The 18,600-nt window shown below is 50.7% G+C and overlaps 1 protein-coding gene across 1 annotated transcript in view; it reads right to left on the bottom strand.

The window, feature by feature from the left end:
- Window positions 1-284: 284 nt before the first annotated feature.
- pask (PAS domain containing serine/threonine kinase) overlaps window positions 285-18,600 on the bottom strand; it is a 56,002-nt gene continuing 37,686 nt past the window's right edge. Inside the window, exons 17-21 of the mRNA XM_084332671.1 lie at window positions 17,650-17,784; window positions 15,425-15,624; window positions 14,199-14,332; window positions 12,815-12,964; window positions 285-919 (exon numbers count right to left, since the gene is read on the bottom strand). Of these exons, the coding sequence (XP_084188797.1) occupies window positions 708-919; window positions 12,815-12,964; window positions 14,199-14,332; window positions 15,425-15,624; window positions 17,650-17,784 (831 nt within the window). The 3' untranslated portion in view covers window positions 285-707. The remainder of the gene's footprint in view (window positions 920-12,814; window positions 12,965-14,198; window positions 14,333-15,424; window positions 15,625-17,649; window positions 17,785-18,600) is intronic.

Genomic DNA, 18,600 nt, shown 5'->3' with positions numbered 1-18,600 from the left:
TGGTAGTGAAAGGGTTAACCGTCTGTAGTGAAAGGTTAACCGTCTGTAGTGTGGTAATGAAAGGGTTAACCGTCTGTAGTGTGGTAGTGAAAGGTTAACCTTCTGTAGTGTGGTAGTGAAAGGGTTAACCTTCTGTAGTGTGGTAGTGAAAGGTTAACCTTCTGTAGTGTGGTAGTGAAAGGTTAACCTTCTGTAGTGTGGTAGTGAAAGGGTTAACCTTCTGTAGTGTGGTAGTGAAAGGGTTAACCGTCTGTAGTGAAAGGTTAACCTTCTGTAGTGTGGTAGTGAAAGGTTAACCTTCTGTAGTGTGGTAGTGAAAGGGTTAACCTGCTGTAGTGTGGTAGTGAACGGGTTAACACTTTTCCTTGTCTGAAGCTCGTCCCTCAGATCCCAGACAGAACTAACCCACAGGACAGTAAGTCCCCTGATGGCTCTGCATCGACTGCACGACAGACTAAGTATTTCGTGCCACTTAATGTCAAATAAAATCCAAACAGTCTCTCTTTAATAGACTGGCGAAAGAGAGAGACAGAGAGGGAGAGACAAGAGAGGAGAGAGAGAGGGAGAGAGGGAGAGACAAGAGAGGAGAGAGAGAGACAGAGACAGAGAGAGAGAGACAGAGAGAGAGAGACACACACAGAGACAAAGAGAGAGAGTGGAGATTTATCCTTTGGAATTTACTAGTCATCATTCAATTCATTCATGTATCAATCACATAGGTACTTCTGGAGTTCCATTTCCAGGGCAGCGGTTGTCATCTTCTCCTCGTCCTCGTCCTCGTCGTATTCCCCCTCCTCCTCCTCCTCCTCCTCCTCCTCGTCATCATCACTAGGGAGAGACGTTTCCCCCACGTCGGGGAACAGGCCCTGGCCCAGGTACCCTGCGGGGGGGTCGCACTCGCTGTACTCTGGAGGCGCACCTGGGGGGGGGGACGGCAGACAGACAGACAGACCTCAGTACAGTCCAACCGTCTCCGCTCGCTACCGCCTCTCCACACCTCAGGCACGATACAGCAAGTCAGTCTGATCTCAGATCAGTGCAAATCTTCACAACAACAACAACACACAGAATATATCCACTATAGTATACCGAGTATATACCTACTCATGGGCAGTGGCTAGTTCTAGCGGAAGCCAAACTAAAATGGAGAAGTAAGACAACTTCCCTCCACTAGTCTGAGGGTCCACCTTGGGCAAGTGTTAGTGCCCCCTCTAGCCCCCCTACCTAGATATACAGGGTGTTAGTGCCCTCTCTAGTAGCCCCCCCTACCTAGAGATACAGAGTGTTAGTGCCCTCTCTAGTAGCCCCCCTACCTAGAGATACAGGGTGTTAGTGCCCTCTCTAGTAGCCCCCCTACCTAGAGATACAGAGTGTTAGTGCCCTCTCTAGTAGCCCCCCCTACCTAGAGATACAGAGTGTTAGTGCCCTCTCTAGTAGCCCCCCTACCTAGAGATACAGGGTGTTAGTGCCCTCTCTAGTAGCCCCCCTACCTAGAGATACAGAGTGTTAGTGCTCTCTCTAGTAGCCCCCCCTACCTAGAGATACAGAGTGTTAGTGCCCTCTCTAGTAGCCCCCCTACCTAGAGATACAGGGTGTTAGTGCCCTCTCTAGTAGCCCCCCTACCTAGAGATACAGGGTGTTAGTGCCCTCTCTAGTAGCCCCCCTACCTAGAGATACAGGGTGTTAGTGCCCTCTCTAGTAGCCCCCCTACCTAGAGATACAGGGTGTTAGTGCCCTCTCTAGTAGCCCCCCTACCTAGAGATACAGGGTGTTAGTGCCCTCTCTAGTAGCCCCCCTACCTAGAGATACAGAGTGTTAGTGCCCTCTCTAGTAGCCCCCCTACCTAGAGATACAGGGTGTTAGTGCCCTCTCTAGTAGCCCCCCTACCTAGAGATACAGAGTGTTAGTGCCCTCTCTAGTAGCCCCCCTACCTAGAGATACAGAGTGTTAGTGCCCTCTCTAGTAGCCCCCCTACCTAGAGATACAGAGTGTTAGTGCCCTCTCTAGTAGCCCCCCTACCTAGAGATACAGAGTGTTAGTGCCCTCTCTAGTAGCCCCCCTACCTAGAGATACAGGGTGTTAGTGCCCTCTCTAGTAGCCCCCCTACCTAGAGATACAGAGTGTTAGTGCCCTCTCTAGTAGCCCCCCTACCTAGAGATACAGGGTGTTAGTGCCCTCTCTAGTAGCCCCCCTACCTAGAGATACAGGGTGTTAGTGCCCTCTCTAGTAGCCCCCCTACCTAGAGATACAGAGTGTTAGTGCCCTCTCTAGTAGCCCCCCTACCTAGAGATACAGAGTGTTAGTGCCCTCTCTAGTAGCCCCCCTACCTAGAGATACAGAGTGTTAGTGCCCTCTCTAGTAGCCCCCCTACCTAGAGATACAGGGTGTTAGTGCCCTCTCTAGTAGCCCCCCTACCTAGAGATACAGAGTGTTAGTGCCCTCTCTAGTAGCCCCCCTACCTAGAGATACAGGGTGTTAGTGCCCTCTCTAGTAGCCCCCCTACCTAGAGATACAGAGTGTTAGTGCCCTCTCTAGTAGCCCCCCTACCTAGAGATACAGAGTGTTAGTGCCCTCTCTAGTAGCCCCCCTACCTAGAGATACAGAGTGTTAGTGCCCTCTCTAGTAGCCCCCCTACCTAGAGATACAGGGTGTTAGTGCCCTCTCTAGTAGCCCCCCTACCTAGAGATACAGGGTGTTAGTGCCCTCTCTAGTAGCCCCCCTACCTAGAGATACAGAGTGTTAGTGCCCTCTCTAGTAGCCCCCCTACCTAGAGATACAGAGTGTTAGTGCCCTCTCTAGTAGCCCCCCTACCTAGAGATACAGAGTGTTAGTGCCCTCTCTAGTAGCCCCCCTACCTAGAGATACAGAGTGTTAGTGCCCTCTCTAGTAGCCCCCCTACCTAGAGATACAGAGTGTTAGTGCCCTCTCTAGTAGCCCCCCTACCTAGAGATACAGAGTGTTAGTGCCCTCTCTAGTAGCCCCCCTACCTAGAGATACAGAGTGTTAGTGCCCTCTCTAGTAGCCCCCCTACCTAGAGATACAGAGTGTTAGTGCCCTCTCTAGTAGCCCCCCTACCTAGAGATACAGGGTGTTAGTGCCCTCTCTAGTAGCCCCCCTACCTAGAGATACAGAGTGTTAGTGCCCTCTCTAGTAGCCCCCCTACCTAGAGATACAGGGTGTTAGTACCCTCTCTAGTAGCCCCCCTACCTAGAGATACAGAGTGTTAGTGCCCTCTCTAGTAGCCCCCCTACCTAGAGATACAGAGTGTTAGTACCCTCTCTAGTAGCCCCCCTACCTAGAGATACAGGGTGTTAGTGCCCTCTCTAGTAGCCCCCCTACCTAGAGATACAGAGTGTTAGTGCCCTCTCTAGTAGCCCCCCTACCTAGAGATACAGAGTGTTAGTGCCCTCTCTAGTAGCCCCCCTACCTAGAGATACAGAGTGTTAGTGCCCTCTCTAGTAGCCCCCCTACCTAGAGATACAGGGTGTTAGTGCCCTCTCTAGTAGCCCCCCTACCTAGAGATACAGGGTGTTAGTGCCCTCTCTAGTAGCCCCCCTACCTAGAGATACAGAGTGTTAGTGCCCTCTCTAGTAGCCCCCCTACCTAGAGATACAGAGTGTTAGTGCCCTCTCTAGTAGCCCCCCTACCTAGAGATACAGAGTGTTAGTACCCTCTCTAGTAGCCCCCCTACCTAGAGATACAGAGTGTTAGTACCCTCTCTAGTAGCCCCCCTACCTAGAGATACAGGGTGTTAGTGCCCTCTCTAGTAGCCCCCCTACCTAGAGATACAGAGTGTTAGTGCCCTCTCTAGTAGCCCCCCTACCTAGAGATACAGAGTGTTAGTGCCCTCTCTAGTAGCCCCCCTACCTAGAGATACAGGGTGTTAGTGCCCTCTCTAGTAGCCCCCCTACCTAGAGATACAGAGTGTTAGTGCCCTCTCTAGTAGCCCCCCTACCTAGAGATACAGAGTGTTAGTGCCCTCTCTAGTAGCCCCCCTACCTAGAGATACAGGGTGTTAGTGCCCTCTCTAGTAGCCCCCCTACCTAGAGATACAGAGTGTTAGTGCCCTCTCTAGTAGCCCCCCTACCTAGAGATACAGGGTGTTAGTGCCCTCTCTAGTAGCCCCCCTACCTAGAGATACAGAGTGTTAGTGCCCTCTCTAGTAGCCCCCCTACCTAGAGATACAGAGTGTTAGTGCCCTCTCTAGTAGCCCCCCTACCTAGAGATACAGAGTGTTAGTGCCCTCTCTAGTAGCCCCCCTACCTAGAGATACAGAGTGTTAGTGCCCTCTCTAGTAGCCCCCCTACCTAGAGATACAGGGTGTTAGTGCCCTCTCTAGTAGCCCCCCTACCTAGAGATACAGGGTGTTAGTGCCCTCTCTAGTAGCCCCCCTACCTAGAGATACAGAGTGTTAGTGCCCTCTCTAGTAGCCCCCCTACCTAGAGATACAGAGTGTTAGTGCCCTCTCTAGTAGCCCCCCTACCTAGAGATACAGGGTGTTAGTGCCCTCTCTAGTAGCCCCCCTACCTAGAGATACAGAGTGTTAGTGCCCTCTCTAGTAGCCCCCCTACCTAGAGATACAGGGTGTTAGTGCCCTCTCTAGTAGCCCCCCTACCTAGAGATACAGAGTGTTAGTGCCCTCTCTAGTAGCCCCCCTACCTAGAGATACAGAGTGTTAGTGCCCTCTCTAGTAGCCCCCCTACCTAGAGATACAGAGTGTTAGTGCCCTCTCTAGTAGCCCCCCTACCTAGAGATACAGGGTGTTAGTGCCCTCTCTAGTAGCCCCCCTACCTAGAGATACAGGGTGTTAGTGCCCTCTCTAGTAGCCCCCCTACCTAGAGATACAGAGTGTTAGTGCCCTCTCTAGTAGCCCCCCTACCTAGAGATACAGGGTGTTAGTGCCCTCTCTAGTAGCCCCCCTACCTAGAGATACAGAGTGTTAGTGCCCTCTCTAGTAGCCCCCCTACCTAGAGATACAGAGTGTTAGTGCCCTCTCTAGTAGCCCCCCTACCTAGAGATACAGAGTGTTAGTGCCCTCTCTAGTAGCCCCCCTACCTAGAGATACAGAGTGTTAGTGCCCTCTCTAGTAGCCCCCCTACCTAGAGATACAGAGTGTTAGTGCCCTCTCTAGTAGCCCCCCTACCTAGAGATACAGAGTGTTAGTGCCCTCTCTAGTAGCCCCCCTACCTAGAGATACAGAGTGTTAGTGCCCTCTCTAGTAGCCCCCCTACCTAGAGATACAGGGTGTTAGTGCCCTCTCTAGTAGCCCCCCTACCTAGAGATACAGAGTGTTAGTGCCCTCTCTAGTAGCCCCCCTACCTAGAGATACAGGGTGTTAGTGCCCTCTCTAGTAGCCCCCCTACCTAGAGATACAGAGTGTTAGTGCCCTCTCTAGTAGCCCCCCTACCTAGAGATACAGAGTGTTAGTGCCCTCTCTAGTAGCCCCCCTACCTAGAGATACAGAGTGTTAGTGCCCTCTCTAGTAGCCCCCCTACCTAGAGATACAGAGTGTTAGTGCCCTCTCTAGTAGCCCCCCTACCTAGAGATACAGAGTGTTAGTGCCCTCTCTAGTAGCCCCCCTACCTAGAGATACAGAGTGTTAGTGCCCTCTCTAGTAGCCCCCCTACCTAGAGATACAGAGTGTTAGTGCCCTCTCTAGTAGCCCCCCTACCTAGAGATACAGGGTGTTAGTGCCCTCTCTAGTAGCCCCCCTACCTAGAGATACAGAGTGTTAGTGCCCTCTCTAGTAGCCCCCCTACCTAGAGATACAGGGTGTTAGTGCCCTCTCTAGTAGCCCCCCTACCTAGAGATACAGGGTGTTAGTGCCCTCTCTAGTAGCCCCCCTACCTAGAGATACAGAGTGTTAGTGCCCTCTCTAGTAGCCCCCCTACCTAGAGATACAGGGTGTTAGTGCCCTCTCTAGTAGCCCCCCTACCTAGAGATACAGAGTGTTAGTACCCTCTCTAGTAGCCCCCCTACCTAGAGATACAGGGTGTTAGTGCCCTCTCTAGTAGCCCCCCTACCTAGAGATACAGAGTGTTAGTGCCCTCTCTAGTAGCCCCCCTACCTAGAGATACAGAGTGTTAGTGCCCTCTCTAGTAGCCCCCCTACCTAGAGATACAGAGTGTTAGTGCCCTCTCTAGTAGCCCCCCTACCTAGAGATACAGAGTGTTAGTGCCCTCTCTAGTAGCCCCCCTACCTAGAGATACAGAGTGTTAGTGCCCTCTCTAGTAGCCCCCCTACCTAGAGATACAGAGTGTTAGTGCCCTCTCTAGTAGCCCCCCTACCTAGAGATACAGGGTGTTAGTGCCCTCTCTAGTAGCCCCCCTACCTAGAGATACAGAGTGTTAGTGCCCTCTCTAGTAGCCCCCCTACCTAGAGATACAGAGTGTTAGTGCCCTCTCTAGTAGCCCCCCTACCTAGAGATACAGGGTGTTAGTGCCCTCTCTAGTAGCCCCCCTACCTAGAGATACAGAGTGTTAGTGCCCTCTCTAGTAGCCCCCCTACCTAGAGATACAGGGTGTTAGTGCCCTCTCTAGTAGCCCCCCTACCTAGAGATACAGAGTGTTAGTGCCCTCTCTAGTAGCCCCCCTACCTAGAGATACAGAGTGTTAGTACCCTCTCTAGTAGCCCCCCTACCTAGAGATACAGGGTGTTAGTGCCCTCTCTAGTAGCCCCCCTACCTAGAGATACAGAGTGTTAGTGCCCTCTCTAGTAGCCCCCCTACCTAGAGATACAGAGTGTTAGTGCCCTCTCTAGTAGCCCCCCTACCTAGAGATACAGAGTGTTAGTGCCCTCTCTAGTAGCCCCCCTACCTAGAGATACAGAGTGTTAGTGCCCTCTCTAGTAGCCCCCCTACCTAGAGATACAGGGTGTTAGTACCCTCTCTAGTAGCCCCCCTACCTAGAGATACAGAGTGTTAGTGCCCTCTCTAGTAGCCCCCCTACCTAGAGATACAGGGTGTTAGTGCCCTCTCTAGTAGCCCCCCTACCTAGAGATACAGAGTGTTAGTGCCCTCTCTAGTAGCCCCCCTACCTAGAGATACAGAGTGTTAGTGCCCTCTCTAGTAGCCCCCCTACCTAGAGATACAGGGTGTTAGTGCCCTCTCTAGTAGCCCCCCTACCTAGAGATACAGAGTGTTAGTGCCCTCTCTAGTAGCCCCCCTACCTAGAGATACAGAGTGTTAGTGCCCTCTCTAGTAGCCCCCCTACCTAGAGATACAGGGTGTTAGTGCCCTCTCTAGTAGCCCCCCTACCTAGAGATACAGAGTGTTAGTGCCCTCTCTAGTAGCCCCCCTACCTAGAGATACAGGGTGTTAGTGCCCTCTCTAGTAGCCCCCCTACCTAGAGATACAGAGTGTTAGTGCCCTCTCTAGTAGCCCCCCTACCTAGAGATACAGAGTGTTAGTGCCCTCTCTAGTAGCCCCCCTACCTAGAGATACAGGGTGTTAGTGCCCTCTCTAGTAGCCCCCCTACCTAGAGATACAGAGTGTTAGTGCCCTCTCTAGTAGCCCCCCTACCTAGAGATACAGAGTGTTAGTGCCCTCTCTAGTAGCCCCCCTACCTAGAGATACAGGGTGTTAGTGCCCTCTCTAGTAGCCCCCCTACCTAGAGATACAGAGTGTTAGTGCCCTCTCTAGTAGCCCCCCTACCTAGAGATACAGGGTGTTAGTGCCCTCTCTAGTAGCCCCCCTACCTAGAGATACAGAGTGTTAGTGCCCTCTCTAGTAGCCCCCCTACCTAGAGATACAGAGTGTTAGTACCCTCTCTAGTAGCCCCCCTACCTAGAGATACAGGGTGTTAGTGCCCTCTCTAGTAGCCCCCCTACCTAGAGATACAGAGTGTTAGTGCCCTCTCTAGTAGCCCCCCTACCTAGAGATACAGAGTGTTAGTGCCCTCTCTAGTAGCCCCCCTACCTAGAGATACAGAGTGTTAGTGCCCTCTCTAGTAGCCCCCCTACCTAGAGATACAGAGTGTTAGTGCCCTCTCTAGTAGCCCCCCTACCTAGAGATACAGGGTGTTAGTACCCTCTCTAGTAGCCCCCCTACCTAGAGATACAGAGTGTTAGTGCCCTCTCTAGTAGCCCCCCTACCTAGAGATACAGGGTGTTAGTGCCCTCTCTAGTAGCCCCCCTACCTAGAGATACAGAGTGTTAGTGCCCTCTCTAGTAGCCCCCCTACCTAGAGATACAGAGTGTTAGTGCCCTCTCTAGTAGCCCCCCTACCTAGAGATACAGGGTGTTAGTGCCCTCTCTAGTAGCCCCCCTACCTAGAGATACAGAGTGTTAGTGCCCTCTCTAGTAGCCCCCCTACCTAGAGATACAGAGTGTTAGTGCCCTCTCTAGTAGCCCCCCTACCTAGAGATACAGGGTGTTAGTGCCCTCTCTAGTAGCCCCCCTACCTAGAGATACAGAGTGTTAGTGCCCTCTCTAGTAGCCCCCCTACCTAGAGATACAGGGTGTTAGTGCCCTCTCTAGTAGCCCCCCTACCTAGAGATACAGAGTGTTAGTGCCCTCTCTAGTAGCCCCCCTACCTAGAGATACAGAGTGTTAGTGCCCTCTCTAGTAGCCCCCCTACCTAGAGATACAGGGTGTTAGTGCCCTCTCTAGTAGCCCCCCTACCTAGAGATACAGAGTGTTAGTGCCCTCTCTAGTAGCCCCCCTACCTAGAGATACAGAGTGTTAGTGCCCTCTCTAGTAGCCCCCCTACCTAGAGATACAGAGTGTTAGTGCCCTCTCTAGTAGCCCCCCTACCTAGAGATACAGAGTGTTAGTGCCCTCTCTAGTAGCCCCCCTACCTAGAGATACAGAGTGTTAGTGCCCTCTCTAGTAGCCCCCCTACCTAGAGATACAGAGTGTTAGTGCCCTCTCTAGTAGCCCCCCTACCTAGAGATACAGAGTGTTAGTGCCCTCTCTAGTAGCCCCCCTACCTAGAGATACAGAGTGTTAGTGCCCTCTCTAGTAGCCCCCCTACCTAGAGATACAGGGTGTTAGTGCCCTCTCTAGTAGCCCCCCTACCTAGAGATACAGAGTGTTAGTGCCCTCTCTAGTAGCCCCCCTACCTAGAGATACAGAGTGTTAGTGCCCTCTCTAGTAGCCCCCCTACCTAGAGATACAGAGTGTTAGTGCCCTCTCTAGTAGCCCCCCTACCTGGAGATACAGGGTGTTAGTGCCCTCTCTAGTAGCCCCCCTACCTAGAGATACAGAGTGTTAGTGCCCTCTCTAGTAGCCCCCCTACCTAGAGATACAGAGTGTTAGTGCCCTCTCTAGTAGCCCCCCTACCTAGAGATACAGAGTGTTAGTGCCCTCTCTAGTAGCCCCCCTACCTAGAGATACAGAGTGTTAGTGCCCTCTCTAGTAGCCCCCCTACCTAGAGATACAGGGTGTTAGTGCCCTCTCTAGTAGCCCCCCTACCTAGAGATACAGAGTGTTAGTGCCTTGTGTGTGTGTACGTAGGGATACGCAAAGGCTAAGGGAGAAGACGCCGAAAGAAAAACCGCACTGCCTTGTGTGTGTAGGAATACACAAAGGCTAGGTCCTCACCGACAACGGGGTTACCTGTAAGGAAGGGCATCCGAGGTATAAAACTAGCTACAAACCAAAACTGATGACTCCAGTGGCGTGGAGTGATCGCTCGTCCAACCTCACTGTAGTGGGAAAAGAGGGACGTAAAAAACGAAGATGATGATATACCTACAATTGTACAAATCAAGGTGGAGCCGTTTCTGCATCTTAGCAGAGGTTAAGAAGAGAGTTCCAGAGGCTCTACTTACTCTGGCTGCTTCTGTATCTTAGCAGTGGTTAAGAGAGTCCCTTTATTCATTTGCTTAGCTTTTTTTGTACACTTGATCTCAAGAAGGTGCTGAATGAGATCAGTGAGCGAGCTCGGTTCCAGCACAATTGTAACATGGTGTTATTCACCGGCACAGATGAAAAAAAAATATATATATTATATATTCTCCTTTGTTTCATTACAATTTACCCAAGCCTAGTAACAGACACACTATTTCTGACACTGGGAAAACATACCCCCAGGTCCCTAGATACCAAGAACATGCTAATTGACCTTGTAGAAGTGGAGCAATTCCGATTCAGATTCTCCATTTCGATTCCTGTTCTAAACGATTCTCGATTACGTTTTTTTTTTTTTTTTAAACTTCATTTTTTTTAGCGTTTATCGCTTTTTCTGGTCAAGCATGACCGACAGAAACAGGTTGAATGGGATATAGATCAGGGGAAGACACTGAGAAAATACGGCGAGTCCGGGAGTCGAACTTGTGTCCCCCAGATCCGTGACGAGCACGGTTGTCCCCGACGCCGAAATAGCGGCGAGATACGCGGTGAGCTACGGGAGCTCCCCCTCGATTCAGATTCTTTGAGGTGCAGGTCAAAACAGGTTGCTGTACTGTAACTAGGATTTGAAAAATCCTTAATTTCTTTTTCATACTATTCACATTGTCAGTTGACTTGATAGTTTAATTTGGTTGCTGTACTGTAACTAGGGTATTCAATTACGTAACTTCAAACTTCAATAACTGTAACTGTAAAACTGAAAAGGCACATACTGTATGTACATGCAACTCTTAACTTAATAAACTGAAACCTGCTGAAATAACATTGCAAGTTGGCAGCAGTCTAAAGAACAAAGGGCTGCAGCCCAGGTGGGTGTTGAGGTGCAGCCCAGCTGGGTGTTGAGGTGCAGCCCAGCTGGGTGTTGAGGTGCAGCCCAGCTGGGTGTTGAGGTGCAGCCCAGCTGGGTGTTGAGGTGCAGCCCAGCTGGGTGTCGAGGTGCAGCCCAGGTGGGTGTTGAGGTGCAGCCCAGGTGGGTGTTGAGGTGCAGCCCAGCTGGGTGTTGAGGTGCAGCCCAGCTGGGTGTTGAGGTGCAGCCCAGGTGGGTGTCGAGGTGCAGCCCAGGTGGGTGTTGAGGTGCAGCCCAGCTGGGTGTTGAGGTGCAGCCCAGGTGGGTGTCGAGGTGCAGCCCAGCTGGGTGTCGAGGTGAAACTGAGGCCATGTTTAGACGGAGAGAGTGTTGAGGTGCAGCCCAGCTGGGTGTTGAGGTGCAGCCCAGGTGGGTGTTGAGGTGCAGCCCAGGTGGGTGTTGAGGTGCAGCCCAGGTGGGTGTCGAGGTTCAGCCCAGGTGGGTGTTGAGGTGCAGCCCAGGTGGGTGTTGAGGTGCAGCCCAGGTGGGTGTTGAGGTGCAGCCCAGGTGGTGTTGAGGTGCAGCCCAGGTGGTGTTGAGGTGCAGCCCAGCTGGGTGTTGAGGTGCAGCCCAGCTGGGTGTTGAGGTGCAGCCCAGCTGGGTGTTGAGGTGCAGCCCAGGTGGGTGTTGAGGTGCAGCCCAGGTGGGTGTTGAGGTGCAGCCCAGGTGGGTGTTGAGGTGCAGCCCAGGTGGGTGTTGAGGTGCAGCCCAGGTGGGTGTTGAGGTGAAACTGAGGCCATGTTTAGACGGAGAGAGTGTTGAGGTGCAGCCCAGGTGGGTGTTGAGGTGCAGCCCAGGTGGGTGTTGAGGTGCAGCCCAGCTGGGTGTTGAGGTGCAGCCCAGGTGGGTGTTGAGGTGCAGCCCAGCTGGGTGTTGAGGTGCAGCCCAGGTGGGTGTTGAGGTGCAGCCCAGGTGGGTGTTGAGGTGCAGCCCAGGTGGGTGTTGAGGTGCAGCCCAGGTGGGTGTTGAGGTGCAGCCCAGGTGGGTGTTGAGGTGCAGCCCAGGTGGGTGTTGAGGTGCAGCCCAGCTGGGTGTTGAGGTGCAGCCCAGGTGGGTGTTGAGGTGCAGCCCAGCTGGGTGTTGAGGTGCAGCCCAGGGGGGTGTTGAGGTGCAGCCCAGGTGGGTGTTGAGGTGCAGCCCAGCTGGGTGTTGAGGTGCAGCCCAGGTGGGTGTTGAGGTGCAGCCCAGCTGGGTGTTGAGGTGTGAAACTGAGGCCATGTTTAGACGGAGAGAGTCTGAACAGAAACCGCAAAAGTCGTCTTGCGGTCTCACTTTTAATGTTGCGTTTAGACTAGTGTTTTGGGATGGAATTCTGCATGCAGACGAGGCTGTAAAGACTCGAGACGACGGAGCCCCGCTGTCACACGATTGGCGCAGATGTCACATGACCAGAAACGTCAGTGGCCAATCAGATCGCGCAAACCAAACGCGGAAGTGCAACTCCGTTAGGGAAAATATTCACGCAACCCATACGCTACACTGCCTCAGGTCGTTGAGACAACCAGGCATGCTGTGAAGACCCGCCCTACTCTGCCTCTGATTCACAGACTGTGGGTGGGGGAATGTGATTGGACCAAAGCAGTCACACAGACAGTGGCTCCAGTCACTAATAGTTGCGATAGCCGCTGGACTGATTCTTGTGTATTTAAAAGTACTGCCAATGTAGCCTTCAGGTGATCGCCGTGGATAGAGAATCAAACATGCTTGTTCGCTTTGTTTACGCTTCTAGGCTACTGGCGCAATGGCGCATGCCTGTGGCGTAAGCAGTACGCGACGAGAGCCTCGACAACCCTTTCGTCATAGTTTTATGCGGTTCGACTGTTCAGATGTTCAGCGCGAAGGTGTATCGTTTCTAGGATTTCCACCCAGGAAGGTGGTCTCACTTTTTTGCGGATTCTCCCCGCAAAAACGCTGTTGCCGTATAAACAAAAGGCACATCCGATAAAATATTTTTCCAAATTCACCTGCTAGCGTTTCCGTCTAAACATGGCCTAAATAAAACAAAGTCATGTGACAAATACACGTTTTTTTTTTTTTTTTTTTTTTTTGGTTCCGTAAACTTCTTAACGGGTTGGAAGCGGTTCTCGGTGCCAACCCTAGTCCAGAGGCTCTACTCACACTGGTCTGTGATCCTGGGGACGATCTCGCTCCAGCTGTAGTCCGCCAGGGAGATGGGCTGGCTGATCCAGGGGTCCAACAGCAGCTGGTCCAGGGTCAGCCGCTTAGCGGAGTCCGGGTGCAGCAGACCCGACAACACGGACAGCAGCTCTGGGGGAGAGAGAACAGAGAACACGTGGCTGAGAGACATGCGTGTGGAGTCCAGCTGGTGGAGACGAGACCAGATTATTGATTATCAAAGGGTTTCTATCCAGGGTTCCCACAGACATTGCAAAACGAAATTCAAGGACTTTCAAGTACTTTCCCAAGCACTATTTTTCATTTTCAAGGATGTGACTCGAAGGATACAATTCACTTTTAAATGCTGTTTTTTTTTTTTCAATTTTAGTCGTTATGCCAATCCCCTTCCTGGTCGTTGCGCACTTACCCCCTACCGTCGGTCTGGGAGGGTGAAGACTATCACACGCTTCCTCCGACACATGTGGAGTCAACCAACCGCTTCTTTTCACCCGACAGCGAGGACTCTCACTGGGGGAGTGTAACGTGTGGGAGGCTCACACTACCTCCCCCAGTTCCCTTCCTCGCTGAGCAGGCGCCCCGACCGACCTGTGGGAGTCGCTGTTTACAACGACCAGGCTACACACCCCACCGGCTTCCCTTCCGCCAATTGTGTTAATATGGACGACCGAGCAAGCCGGAGGCACCGCTGACAGCTGGATTCGATCCCACTGTCTCTGCGGTGGTAGGTAGGCGCTTAGTCCGCTGCGCTACCCAGCCGCACTAAATGCTGTTATTTTAAGCATCTTCTTGGCCTGCTGGCCAGCTAGAGCATCACACGTGAAGAGATGAGGAAAAGCAGTTTGAGCGCACGAGACAGCGACTCGTCAGATTGAATTAAAACAAAAAAAAAGATTTCTTGATTCAGAACAATTTGATCATGGATGAACAAAACATTCAATGGTTACCTGGGGGCAGGGGGAGGAGTTACCTGGGGACAGGGGGAAGGGGGGAGGAGTCACCTGGGGACAGGGGGGGAGTTACCTGGGGGGGGGGTTACCTGGGGACAGGGGAAATGGGGAGGAGTTACCAGGGGAAGGGGAGGAGTTACCTGGGGGAATGGGGAGGAGTAACCTGGGGACAGGGGGGGGGGTACCTGGGGACAGGGGGAGGAGTTACCTGGGGACAGGGGGAGGAGTTACCTGGGGACAGGGGGGGAGTTACCTGGGGGGGGGGGTTACCTGGGGACAGGGGAAATGGGGAGGAGTTACCAGGGGAAGGGGAGGAGTTACCTGGGGGAATGGGGAGGAGTAACCTGGGGACAGGGGGGGGGGGGGGTACCTGGGGGAATGGGGAGGAGTTACCTGGGGACAGGGGGAGGAGTTACCTGGGGACAGGGGGAAGGGGGGCCTCAGCTTGGCCCTCAGGATCTCCTCCACGCCGCAGAAGGGATTCTCGCTGAACAGCAGCGTGTAGAGGAACACGCCCAGGGACCACATCTCCAGCTCCGGGCCCTCGTAGCTGCAGGAGAGAGGGAGAGGAAGAGGAGCAGATATTGACTGAACACTTAATGTTTACACTTTGTTTACATACTTTTGACTTCTATTTTATACTTTATCTATTTTTATACACTCTCAGAGTCAGGAGCATAACAGAAAAAAAGCATTTCATATAAAAGTATTGTGTATTTTTGTACGACAACTAATAAAAAAACTTGAAACTTGGAGGGGAAGAGCGGACAGAGCACACGGGTTCAACACACACACACACACACACACACAACCACAACCACACACACACACACACAACCACACACACACACACACACACACACAACCACACACACAAACGTGACAAGAGGCACTTCCTACTGTGAATGCTTTTAACCCTTTCACTGCCACACGACAGAAGGTTAACCCTTTACTATCACACAACCGACGGTCGCCGTGGAACGTCGGGAAACCCCCTACTTTTTCAACGCCCAAATTTGTGTTTCATTACATGTACATACCGGTATTTAAACTGTTTAGCCTGTTTTACTGCAACACTACTATCACCGACATCTAAGAAGGGAGATCCCCCCTTGAACGGCCCTTCTAAGGTTTCTCTCCTCCACATTGCCTGTGGTGCATTTTTCATATCGCTAGGTTTTTAGTGAGTTTTTCCTTACCTTCGCGTGGGGTACGTCTGGGAGTGTTGCATTCATTTATTTTACATTTTATTTTGGATTTCGTGTTTTTTGTGTGTTTTGTTCTAGACTTATTGTGACGTTTCTTCTTGACTTGTAGAAGACGTGTCCGGCCCACGGGGACATTGACGTGTTGGCCTTACAGATACATTTTATTTGAATTCAGTCCGAAGGATGACCCTCGTATGGTGTCTCCATCACCAGGGGTATCGCTACTGCCAGGTCCAGAGGTCAGAGGTGAAGGACTCGTAGCACCCCGTGGTCTAATGAATTAACATGCGTGTGTGTGTGTTCATGTGTGTGTACGTTTGTGTGTGTATGTGTGTGTACGTTTGTGTGTGTATGTGTGTGTGTGTATGTGTGTGTGTGTACTGCGTGTGTATGTGTGTGTGTGTACGTGTGTGTGTGTACGTGTGTGTACGTACGGGTTCCCCTGCAGCACCTCCGGGGAGCAGTACTCCAGCGTGCCACAGAAGATGTAGAACAGCTTGCCGGGCGTCAGCACGGCGGCGGAGCCGAAGTCGATCAGGCGGATGTGGAAGCAGCGGTCGATGATGACGTTCTCGTCCTTGACGTCGCGGTGGAGGACGCCCTTGTTCCTCAGGTAGAACACCGCCGCCACCAGCTGGAGGAAACACGTGGGCACAGGTTCAGATCTGCCGCTCACAGAGCCGAGCCCAGACGCCCAGACGCTCGTTACGTTACGTTGGCATTCGAATTCTAAATCAACATTCGATTATTTTTTTATAAAATTATATATATTTTTTATGCGTCTAATTAATTCTGTTTAAACCAATGGGGGGTTTTCTTCACAGTTGCAGATAAAGATTAGGCTACACTAATATTATAGTATTAAAACTGATGAGTTATATTCATTAATAAAGAAAGTTGATTTAATTAAAAAAAAAAACGAATTTAATCAGATGAATCACTTTATTCAAATTGAGGATTTAGTTTGAGGATATTTATATATAAAAAAAAAAAAAAAAAAACGTTTTTTTTTATTTAAATTTCTTTACATTTTTTCTTTTTTAATTAAAAACGAAGGTTCGAACGTCCGTTCGAAAAACCCTGACGAAGTTCGAAGCCCAAAAACAGGCTTCGGGGAAACAGCCATAGCGCTCACTGCCTCTCTTCCCTGTTCATATCTGCCGCTCACCGCCTCTCTTCTAGGGGTGGGAATCACCAGAGGCCTCACGATACGATATCATCACCATAAAAGTCACGCTACGATAGTATTGCAATAAAAAATATATTGCGATATGCTGAGTATTGCGATATTAATATTGCGATATATTAAGGGCGGCCGGGTAGTGCAGCGGACTAAGCGCCTGTCTACCACCACAGAGACAGTGGGATCGAATCCAGCTGTGGTGCCTCCGGCTTGGCCGACCGTCCATACTGACACGGTTGGCAGTGTTAGCGGGTGGGAAGCCGGCGAGGGTGGGTCCTGGTCGTTGTAAACAGCGACTCCTACAGTTCGGTCGGGGCGCCTGCACAGTGAGGGAAGGATCTGGAGGGAGGTAGTGTGACCTTCCACACGTTACACTCCCCCAGTGAGAGTCCGCACTGCCAGGTGAAAAGAAGCGGTGGGCTGGGTACACGTGTCGGAGGAAGCATGTGATAGTCTCCGCCCTCCCAGACCGACGGTAGGGGGTAGAGTGCGCAACGACCAGGAAGGGGATTGGGAATTGGCATAACGACTAACATTGGGATGGGAGAAAAACGGAAAAAAGGAGGAGGAAAAAGATAATTAAAAAAAAATATATATATATTGCGATATATTGCGATTTATTACCTTTTTTCAACTGCAAAGTAAAACTTTGTCAACATGTTTTATCTAATAAAATAAAGTTCAGTCTGTTCGTCTCACTTCAATCATTTTTATTGCAGAACATGGTATTTTCTCAAGCAGACAGATGTCAACCCTGTAATCTGTGTTGCATGTACCTGACAAACTGAACTGTTTGTATTACAGTCATATTCCAACTTAACTGAATGCACACGTGTGTGTGGACTACTGTACTATTACAGGTATTGAAATGAATAATGCAACTTCCTTATACAAAAACTATACGATATTTTCCCCCACCACTACTTTCTTCACTGTTCATATCTGCCGCTCACTGCCTTTCTTCACCACGGGTTAAAGATGTAAAAATTCAATAAAGAAAATAAAGAATAAATTATATTAAAAATATATTGTTATTTTCAGTTTGTTTAAATTCAGTTAAAATGTTCAGCTTCAGTTAAATTTAGTTATTCTTTTTAAATGGATCATTAAAATCAAAGGGTATTGCACATACCTAAATAGGCACTTCAGATAATCCTTCAGAACATTGATTCGCTCAGCTGACCGACAATAAATCAAAATGACACCATCGTAGCCTATAATAATAACAGCATTGCATTGGCCTATCGACCGGTTTTAATAAACAAACAGAAACAGTAGCATGTGCATCTTTTAGATCAATTAGGCTATGGAAATTAGGCCGCCTCTAAATATAAAAAGGAATTAAATAAGAATGGTTTGCTTCACTTAAATAAAAAAATATAAATTTGAATACAAAAAATTATTTAAAAAAATTACATAAAGAATTCGACTCAGACATGAAAATCGAATGTGGAGACTGTTTTGGAATCTTCTCACCTGTCTGTAGATGTAACTGGCCAGCGCCTCGTCCAGCCTGGGCTGCATGTCGATGAAGTCGAAGAGGTCGACCCCGTCCCCGTGTTTCTCCATCACCATCTGGAAGTAGCTAGCGTTCTCAAACACCTCCAGCACCTGGTGAATAAAATGGTAAAATGGCGCCATTTTATATTAGTGCTTTTTATCCAAAAGCGCTTTACAATTTTTTGTTCCTCACATTCACTCACACACACCGTGCGAGGTGCCAACCTGCACGTCGGGACCAATTAGGGGTTTTTAAGTGTCTCGCTCAAGGACACATCCGACACGCTGCCTGGGAGGAGCGGGAATCGAACCGGGAACCCTGCGACTACCAAACGACCGCTCTACCTCCCTGAGCCACTGTCGCACCTTTTATATTATTTCATCTCCCGACAGCTGGGTAATACGCAGGGGTGTAAATTACTTTGTTACAATACTTAAGTACTGTTGTTGGGGATTTGTACTTTACTCGAGTATTATTAGGTTTGTATACTTGTATTTTTTACTCAATTACATTTCAGAGAAGAAATACATACTTTTTACTCCTTACATTTAAAATGCAGACCTAAGGTGCGGCCGGGTAGCGCAGCGGACTAAGCGTCTGTCTACCACCGCAGAGACAGTGGGATCTAATCCAGCTGTGGTGCCTCCGGCTTGGCCGACCGTCCATACTGACACAATTGGCAGTGTTAGAGGGTGGGAAAGCCGGTGGGGTGGGTCCTGGTCGTTGTAAACAGCGACTCCTACAGTTCGGTCGGGGCGCCTGCACAGCGAGGGAAGAATCTGGGGGAGGTAGTGTGATCTTCCACACGTTACACTCCCCCAGTGAGAGTCCGCGCTGCCAGGTGAAAAGAAGCGGTGGGCTGGCTACACATGTGTCGGAGGAAGCATGTGATAGTCTCCGCCCTCCCAGACCGACGGTAGGGGGTA

The sequence above is a fragment of the Notolepis coatsorum genome (assembly GCF_963971535.1).
Source record: "Notolepis coatsorum genome assembly, chromosome: 17".
Taxonomy (NCBI): domain Eukaryota; kingdom Metazoa; phylum Chordata; class Actinopteri; order Aulopiformes; family Paralepididae; genus Notolepis; species Notolepis coatsorum.
This window is presented reverse-complemented; position numbering and strand designations above follow the sequence as displayed.